At 39.9% G+C, this 9,678-nt stretch overlaps 1 protein-coding gene across 1 annotated transcript; it reads right to left on the reverse strand.

Annotated features, from left to right (window-relative positions):
• LOC111996792 (protein S40-7) lies at positions 1 to 669 on the reverse strand. The gene has a single exon (XM_024028789.2). The coding sequence runs from the start codon at positions 667 to 669 to the stop codon at positions 1 to 3; it is 669 nt and encodes a 222-aa protein (XP_023884557.2).
• Positions 670 to 9,678: the final 9,009 nt, after the last annotated feature.

Consider the following 9,678-nt stretch of genomic DNA (forward strand, 5'->3'; position numbering starts at 1 on the left):
TTAATCAAGAAAACCAGTTTTGCGCCAGATGGCATTTCTGACCTGGCGTAGATCCCTCCCTTTGAGAGTTCTACCAACTCCTTCAAGAACCGAAAACGTCGTCTTCGGCGACACTCCGGAGCCTCGCGCCACAATCTCGTGCGGCGGCAACATCTCGTCCTCGTCCAAATCGTCCGTCGCCACGTCATCGGCAATCAGTCCGTTCCGATTCTTCGCCGCCATCGCCTTCGACAACACCGGAACCTTCATCGGAGCCGACTGCAGGTGAAGCTGCGGGCTCTGGTTCTGCTCGTTCTGGAACTTCCTGTTGCAGTTCAGAGCCTGAGAGAGCTCTCTCTCCGGCCGCCTCGGGATCGTCGGAATCGCGGAGATTGTTGGCTTCCGGCACAGAACCGGTCCGTCTCGGAAGTTCCGGGACCGGTTATCGGTTTCCGGCAACGCCGCGAGGATTCCCGAGCTCGCTGATTTCTGTAACTTGTTAGTTAAACGAGGACGATCGTGATCGTAGAGATCGTCGACGTCCGTGAAGTCATTGGTCCAAAACACTTCAGCTTCGTTGAGCTCGTCTCCACCGCCTACGCCGGCGGAAGACGGTGGAGAGAAAGAGAACACAGAGAGAAATCGGTCGCTCGACGGTGACCGCCGGTGACGGTAGCTGGTAGATTCCATTGTTGATTTGGATATCAAAGAGTCTTTCTCACACAGAGCCAGAGAGGGAGCGCTTAAGAGAGAGATTGGGTTTTTGTGTGAGAGAGTGAAACTGATGTGGCGGAGAGTCGCGGATTTGAGTATTAAAGAAAAAGAGTTTTCGGTGTGGGACCCACGGGTCACTCTCGTTGCTGACGTGGCCGATGCTTTGAGTTTTAGTTTTTCCATTGATGGGTCCCACATTGCAAATAAAAAAAAGAAGGGTAATTATTATGGGCAAATGTTAACAAGCGCCCGTGTTTGTTTATTTGTTTGTTTTTTTTTTTTTTTTTTTGGATGAGAGCGCCCGTGTTTGTGAAGGTTATACAATTGTGGTTAGTTAATAAAAAAAATTAAGTAAATAAATTAAAATGACATCAAATTAGCTATTTTTTATTATTTTAATATTTTTTCTCTCTCTAAAGTTGACGTGAAAAATATGATATAAAACTGAAGAAAAAAATAAAAAATTATATTAAAAAAAGTCAAAAATTGTTATTAACATGCACCTTACAGTGCAGTTAACACAATCCATTATTCTAACTTCGACAACATTTAAAAAAAAAATTGTAAATTATTATTCATACTAATTTGAATTCACATAAATTGCTTTTTTTTTTTTTTCTCATCTATAATAACTTATGTAGGGTTAGGATTTGTGACCCAAGCTCAAAATAATAAATTTGTAGAGCATGGGTGAAAGAGTTAGGTTAAGTATTGGATTGACAATAACGAATCACAACTTTCAAACACAAGCCAACATAGATTTACACGTAAAGCCTGAATATCCGAAGAGCTATATTATTGTTTTTCTGATGAACAAAGGTCTTAGAGTTACAGTTAAATTTTCTCTTTCTTTTTTTTTATTCCCCCCCTTCCGTTAGGAGCTTCTTTCCTTTATATAACCTCCATTCTCTTCATCTCCATCGTCCACTTGTACTTCATCCGTGAATCTACTTGAGTATGTATCACGTCAAAGCATCTTCTTCAGCTTTGTGTGAGTGGCGGTAGGTGAGGATACATTGTTCAGGGGTCTTCTCCACATTAATGCGGTCCTTGGGATTCCGAGGTGGTTGCAAGTTAGCTATGGCTCTAATTTGATCAGGGTTAACCTCAATTCCCCTATGGGTCACCATGTAACCCAGGAACTTACCTGAACTTACCCCAAATGAGCATTTGGATGCGTTCAGCCGCAATTTATGCCTTCTTAAAATCCCAAAAGTGTGGTTAAGGTCCGTCACGTGCTCGGCTACTACCTTACTCTTTACGACCATATCATCAATATAAATCTCAATGTTTCTGCCCAACTGCTGCTCAAACATTTTCGTCATCATTCTCTGGTAGGTAGACCCCGCATTCTTCAAACCAAAGGGCATTACCTTGTAGTGGTAATTTCCAGTGGAAGTGAGAAAAGCGGTCTTCTCCTGGTCGTCCAATGCCAGTGGGATCTGATGGTAGCCTTGAAAGGCGTCTAGGAAACTCATCCGAGGATGGCCCACTGTTGCATCCACCAACTGGTCTATACGGGGCATAGGAAAAGGGTCCTTTGGGCACGCTCTGTTAAGGTCCGTAAAATCAACACACACACGCCATTTCCCATTTTTCTTTTTCACTACGACTGTATTGGCCAACCACTGAGGGTAAAATACCTCCTTGATAGCCCCAGCTTGCTTTAACTTGGTCACCTCATCTTTAATAGCCTCGACGTGTACCTTGGACGGACGCCGAGGTGGTTGTTTCTTTGGAATACACGAGGGATTGACGTTCAGATGATGACAAATGAACTCCGGATCCACTCCCGGGGCTTCATAGGTGCTCCATGCAAACACATCAACGTTTCTCCTAAGAACCTCAACCAACTGCTCTTTCTCTGACAAAGGCAACTGAGCCCCGACCTGAAAGTACCTCTCTGGATCATCATCAACGCTTACCCTTTCCAAATCTTCACACCTCATCTCCTCTGTGGACGCGCTGAACTGGGCTCCCTGACTCTTTGATTGCTATAAATCATCCTCGGCTGCAGCCGAAGTACTTGTCTCTGGCCGATGTTGAATGGCCATTATCATACACTGCCTAGCCATGGTCTGATTTTCCAAAATTTCTGAAACCTCGCCTCCCGAGGGATACTTCACTTTCTGATGAAGAGTGGAAGAAACAGCCCCCAAAGCATGCAACCAAGGTCTTCCCAAAATAGCCGTATACGGAGAAAAAGCATCCATCACAATAAAATCCACCTCCACCATATCTGAGCCAGTCTGCACAGGTAGTCTAACCATTCCCAACGGAGCGACCGATTTGCCCTCGAAGCCCACTAGAGGGGAACTATACGTTGTCAGATCCTCAGGTTTCAAATTCAGCCCCCTGAATAAATCGGGGTACATTACCTCGACGACACTTCCATCATCAACCATCACCCTCCTCACGTCATACCCTCCGATCCTAATCGTAACCACCAAAGCATCATCATACGGTTGTATGGTTCCTCTCTTATCCTCTTCTGAGAAACCTAACACCAACGAGGTGCCCGGTCTGACCTTCTTCGGCCTCGAACTGGAGCCCTCCTCCGAGCACTAAGATACAGACATTACCCTAGAAGGGTAAGATCCAGTTCTCCCCGGGGCAGCAAATATAACGTTTATCGTGCCCAAAGGAGGTCCCCTCGAAGCATCCCCCTGAAACGCCGAGCCTACCTAGCCTCCTCGGCCGCCGGAGTGATGCAGAAGATGGGTCAACTTCCCCTCTTGCACCAGCTACTCTAAATGATCCCACAGATTTTTACAATCTTCGGTGATATGCCCATGGTCTTGGTGGTACTGGCAATAAAGGTTCCGATTACGCTTCGCAGGATCCCCCGCCATCTTATTGGGCCACCTAAAGAACGATTCGTCCTTTATCTTCTCCAGAACTCGCTGCACTGGTTCTCGGAACACGGTGCTAACCAACTGGGAGTTGGCAGGCCCTGACTGCCCCCCAAAGTCCCTCCGAGGTCGGTTGTTATTATACCGGTCCGGCCTGAAATCCCTCCTCTCCTGAGTTACTGCTTTAGACTTTCCTCTGCCCTGCATCTGATCTTCCTCTACTCTTCTATATTGTCTATCCGATCCATAAGCTGACGTACACTAGTAACAGGCTTGCCAGTCAGAGACTTCCTCAGACTGTGCTCGGTTGGAAGACCTTCCTTAAAGGTGTTCATAGCCACGTCGTCGTGAGCCCCATCTACCTCGTTGAACATTTCCCAGTATCTGTCCGAGTAGGCCTTTAGGGTTTCCCCCTCCCGCATAGACATGGATAGTAGCGACCCCAAGGGTTGAACAACCCTCCTACATGTAATAAAACGGGCACCAAAGGCCTGGGTGAGCTTCTCAAAAGAGTCAATAGTATTAGTTCTCAAGCCATTAAACCATCTCATTGCCACTGGGCCCAGGCTAGACGAGAAAACCTTGCACATTAAGGCCTTATCCCTGGCATGAATAGTCATTCTCTGGCTGTAGTGGCTAATATGTTCTACTGGGTCTGTTCGACCATTATAAATGGTGAACACAGGCTGGTGGAATCGCCGAGGAAGATTAGCGTCCTCAATATGTCGCGTGAAGGGCGACTTAGAGACCTGATTCAGAGCCTTGTTTAAGGCATCATTCCCCTGACCCTGGCGAGTCGGACTCTTATTTCTTCACCCACGGTGGTACTCCTCCTCACACGAAAAAGATTCGCTGGGTGGAGTTCTCGACCTTCGCCTATAACTGGTGTCATCCGACTCCTCAGAGGAGTGCCCAGAGTTATGAGCCTTATGCCTTCGTCGCTCATATCGTAATTCCCTCTTCAACTTGTTAATCTCACGCTGCAAATTTCCTCCGCTCTTTACAGGGGATGCATGGCCTTTCCCCCTAGAGCGGCTTTTATCTGTATGGGTTGTTCGGGTACTCCCCTCATGATCCCCCCCGTGTTCGTGGTCTACCAACGGATTACTGTGCTGAGAGCTCCTAGACTCTGCCTGATGCTGATTAGCATCCACCTGTTGCGGGCCCGTTAATGGTTGCTGCAGTGCTCCTTCTTCCATCGTGAGTATCACACCTGCCTTTCCTCCTCAACAGATCAAGTTCTTCCCACAGACGGCGCCAATTGTAGGGACTCAATTTGGATTGGACCTAGAGTATGAATGGGTTTTCAGCCCAACAAGCCCAAACAATAAATTTTTAAAGCATGGGTACAAGAACTAGTACCGTTTGACAGGAAAGGCTATACTCATCAAGTAACAAGGGATATTTTAGGTTGATTGAATGAGAAAAATTATCCTCAGCTAGGTTTCAGTCCGCCTCCTTTCCTCCTTTTTCCTCCTCCTTTCTTATTTTTATGGAATCTTCCCCTTTTATCTCATTCGTTTCTATGTTATATACTCCGTTCTATCCTCCATTTCCATCGTACACGTGTAGTTCTTATCTTGGGAGCTCCTTTCTGTCCCATCCAGCACCTACCGGAACTTTTGCTCAGTGGCCATAAAGCTGCTTAATCACTGTTCAGGTATCACCTCTACATTAATGCGGCCAGAGGGTTAGCTAGAAAGCATTTAATGTGGAGGTGATGGCCTTGGAAGATATTTGCCACCTTCCCCGACTCCTCCTTAGGTTTATACCCAATTTCCAGTTCAGATACAACTTTGCGGAGTCTCCTGAATGAAATGAAAGTTACGTTCACCTCGGACTTTAGTGTCCTCGGACGTGCGTTATGCCGCCATGTACAATATCCACCCCTTTCTCCTATATTATCCCTTTAATAATAATAAAATTTTTTAAGCTATCCTCGGATAACTAAGCATCCTCGGATTGGGCCGTTGGGCCCCGAGCCCACTTCTGAGGATTCCTATATCTTTTTAACTAACAGTCCTTACATATTTAGTAAATTCAACTAATAATTAATTTTAAAGTATATTTTCTTTTCTTATTCTCTTTCTCATTCTTCTATTCTCGTTTTATCTTTACCATCTCTCTCTCTCTCTCTCTCTCTCTCCATGGCTAAATTCTTTGCTCTTTCTCTTCCCTTATCCTAATTTTCTTCTCTTTAGCCCTCCTCCTCTTTTATAGCTTGTTTGAATGGAGGGATAGTAGAAGGGAGCAGAGTAGAGGGAGAGAGAATAGGTTAAATTACATTATTTAGATGTTTTTTAATGGAGGATGGAGAGGGATTTAGAGGGGTGTGGAGAGATTCTAACTATTTTTAACCCCTCATTTTTAATTCCTCCAAATTAGTGAGATTTGGAGGGAAAGTAAAGTATAAAAATGCTTAACCAAATGAATTACCAAATTTATCTTTACCATATTAACAAAATTACAAACTATGAAAAGGTTAATTATTTCTCTCTCTTTTACTTAATTTTAAACACATCCAATTAAAATAAAAAATAACAATTTTCCTCTACTATCTTTTTCCTCTAAACTTTTCAACATAGCATTAAGACGGTATTAAAGTCTAAATTGTTGATGTAGGCTCGTGAAAGTGAAGTCCTTTCTTTTTTTTTTTTTTCTTTTTTTTCTTTTTTCTTTCTCTTTAATCCTCCCCTTTTTCCTAGGGTGGCACCGAAGCCTAGGTTGTCTATGTAAGACTCCTCAAAGCCTAGGAGGTTGTGGTTTTTGTAGTAGTTGCCAGTTGCCACTGTGTCAACAAAGTGAAGTTGTCTAAAGCCTCAAGGAATCTATGAGTACAAACCTAGTCATTTTTAGCTTCGAGGAACCTGTGAGCACCAACCAAGTAATCTTGACCGGCCCCGAGAAGCACTAAAATGTAGCACGATCGGCTCAGCAGTGAGCAGTGAAAGATAAATTAAGCACTCATAATAAATAGAAAATTAACATTAAGATAAAAAAGTAAGAGGATAAAATTTTTTTTTTTGTTTGGTTGGAAGTGAAAAAGTGGAAGAATGAAAAACATGAGTTTGAATAAATTTACTTATATATACTTGTTAAAGAATTATGCCAAATAATAAATAAAAAGTGACAAATAACCATACAAAAAAAGAGTAATCACCCAAATTTTTTTATAAAAATAAAAAATATGTTCCAAAAAAAAATCACATCCAATAAAAATAAAAATAAACTATCACGCTCAAGTACTAAAAAACCAAAATATATATATATATATATATATATTTTTTTACTGACAACTGGCAACGTGATTGCCAAAAAAAAAAAAGGGCAACGTTGCTGCCCAAGAAAGAGAAAAGAAAGAAAAAGAAAATGTAACTTAAATTGAAGGTATTTGTGTAAAGTGCATTTTAAGTACTTTTCCCTCCTCATTTTTCTCCCAAATTGGGAGGATAAAAATGGTGGGCCTAGAGGGAAAATTTTTCCTCTATTTTTTGTCTCTCTTGTTTTCTATCCTCAACCAAATAGTGAAAAATGTTATTTTGTCTCTCTTGTTTTCTCTCCCTATTTTCTATCCTCCCTGTTTTCACCCTAACCAAACATACTATAAGAGTGTGTTTGTTTAAAAGTGAAATATGGTGAATGGAAAATTTTGAAAAAAAAATGAGAATAAAAACTTTTTTAGAATATGTTTGATTTGGTGAAAATAATGGAAAATAAATTATGAGACCCTCATGTTTTCTCTCCTGTCCCACAAAAAAAATTTCTTTCTAAAATTGAGAGAAAACTAAAAAAAAAAATTGGCATCATTTGTAGATGAAAATGCCCATATTATTTGAGTCCGCCTGTGGACGTTTTGCAAGTTCTCCAGGATGATAGGGACGGATTGTATGTTAATAGGATCCATCATGATAGTGTTGTTTTTCTTTGAGTTTTTTTTTTTTTTTTTAGGTAAAATTTTCTTTGAGTTTTAATGCATCGCCTATTTACCAAAAAAAAAAAAAACCCCGTATTCAACTGCACTTTCACCCGCATTGCTTTTCTTCACACTTTTTTTCCCACGTACCTCTCTTTTTACTGGGCAGGCGTCGCCTGACTCTCTTTTTAATTATTTTTATTTTTTATTTTTTATTTTTTTTTTTGGGTTTACTAGGCAGGCGTTGCCTGCTTTTTTTGTTTTGTTTAGATGTGATTTATTTTATGGATATGATTTTTATTTTTTAATAAATTTAGGTAATTGATTTTTTTTTTTTTTTTTTTTTGTGTTTATCACCTTTCGGGTTTTAACTAGGCATCATTTTTTTTAATAAAAGTATATGCGTAAATTTATATAAACTCATTTTTTCCATCATTCTATTTTTCCACTCCCAACAAAACAAAAATGAAGGAAATTAAAATCTTTTCTATCATTTTCTATTCTCCTACTTTTCCATTCTCTCACCATTTTCTATCATTCTGCTTTTCCACTCTTCCAACTAAACGGGCCCTAACAATTTGTAAATAACCAAGGTCAAGTGAGTTTAAGTTACTCTTTAACCAAAAAAAAAAAGGAGCTTAAGTTACTCCATGTTTTTCTAGATTTTTTTTTTAAATTCAATTTTTACAATAAATGAAGAGAGAGATTCCAACATGATTCTCTTTATAAAAGAGAAAATTAAACAATATTTATGGATCACGTTGTTAAAGTTTGTATAAAAACTAAAAAGGAAGAAAGAAAGGTTTATCATCAAGAAATTAAGCCCTTTATTTAGCAAAAAGTAGTGAAGCTATTCAATTGGTCTCATCTACTGCCATATGGTTTTGCCCTACTATCTCACCTGGTGCAAAAGCTTTCAATGCCGAGATTGAGAGTTAAAAAACAACTTTCAATCTCATCCTGAATAAGTAAAGTGAAAAAAGTAAACGTTGTAGAAAAACATTGGTGAGTAAAGATTGGGTAATTGCACGGGTGCAATACCTAGCAATTGCACCCTATCTAAATCCACTAATGGACTAATAATAGTATCATAATCAAAAGTCCTTGCTTTCCTTTGGAACGCAATCACGATTTCTTTATCTTTTTTTTGCGTATGTAAGGCTACGCGTATACGGTACCAAAGTTCAGTTTAAAGTTCCACAAATCTTCTAATCTGACGCTGACAGGCCATAAGCCCAAAAAAAAAAAAAAAAAAAAAGCGTGAAAGAAGAATAAGACAGAAGCACACACAGACACAACACAACAGATTTCCTCTATATCTCCACCTAACTTTCACAAATAAGCGCACAATTTTGCAGTTACCATCATCAAAATTGTTCCAAGGCTTCTAAAACCTACCATTCTACCACCCAAAAAAAAAAAAACTGACTTCAATTCACTTTTGCGTTTTTCTCTAACAAACACCGACATACAAAAACTCAAAAGCCTTTTTTTGTGGCACACGCAGCATCAATATCTTCATCCCTTTATGAGATGGTAAAGTTAGCTTAATTCATTGAGCTTTTAAAAAAGCTATACCCCATCCCCCAACAACATTCGAGCTTATTTGCTTTTCTTTTTGTTGTGTAATTTTTTCACAATAAGTTCTCGCGCACAATAGCAAAGACTAATTTCATCAAATTACAAAACTCTTCGCTAGTAAATTTTAATTACAAATCTCTTCACCGCTGAATTTTAAATTGTCACCGAACTACAAAACCCTTCGCCGTTAAATTTTAACTACCCCGAAAAATAAATTATCTAAACGCACATGTTAATCTAATAAAACCCCACATTTGTTGAAGTGTTTTTCAACATAATAAAGCCAACACAATAAACATGCCTCCAGGACTCATACCCACTGCTAAAATGCCCAATTAGAGTATTGTATAGAAGAAAAATAACCATAAAAACTAACAAGACCTCCCTTCATATACACTTATATAACTTTAATTTCATGATATATAGTAGTCCTCCTTGTCCATAATCTATATATATATATATATATATATATGACATATACTCAAAAAGTCCTTGTAGATAGAACCAACCCCCCATGTGCTTTCTTTTTTCCACATAATAAAAAAAAAAAAAAAAAAAAAAGCAAAAATTCCCACCCATAAAAACTGTGGTACCAAAACATAAACTCGCAGAGAGAGAGAGAGAGAGAAAAAAAAAGAG

Source organism: Quercus suber, unplaced genomic scaffold (genome assembly GCF_002906115.3).
Source record: "Quercus suber isolate HL8 unplaced genomic scaffold, Cork oak 2.0 scaffold_267, whole genome shotgun sequence".
In the NCBI taxonomy this organism is placed as follows: domain Eukaryota; kingdom Viridiplantae; phylum Streptophyta; class Magnoliopsida; order Fagales; family Fagaceae; genus Quercus; species Quercus suber.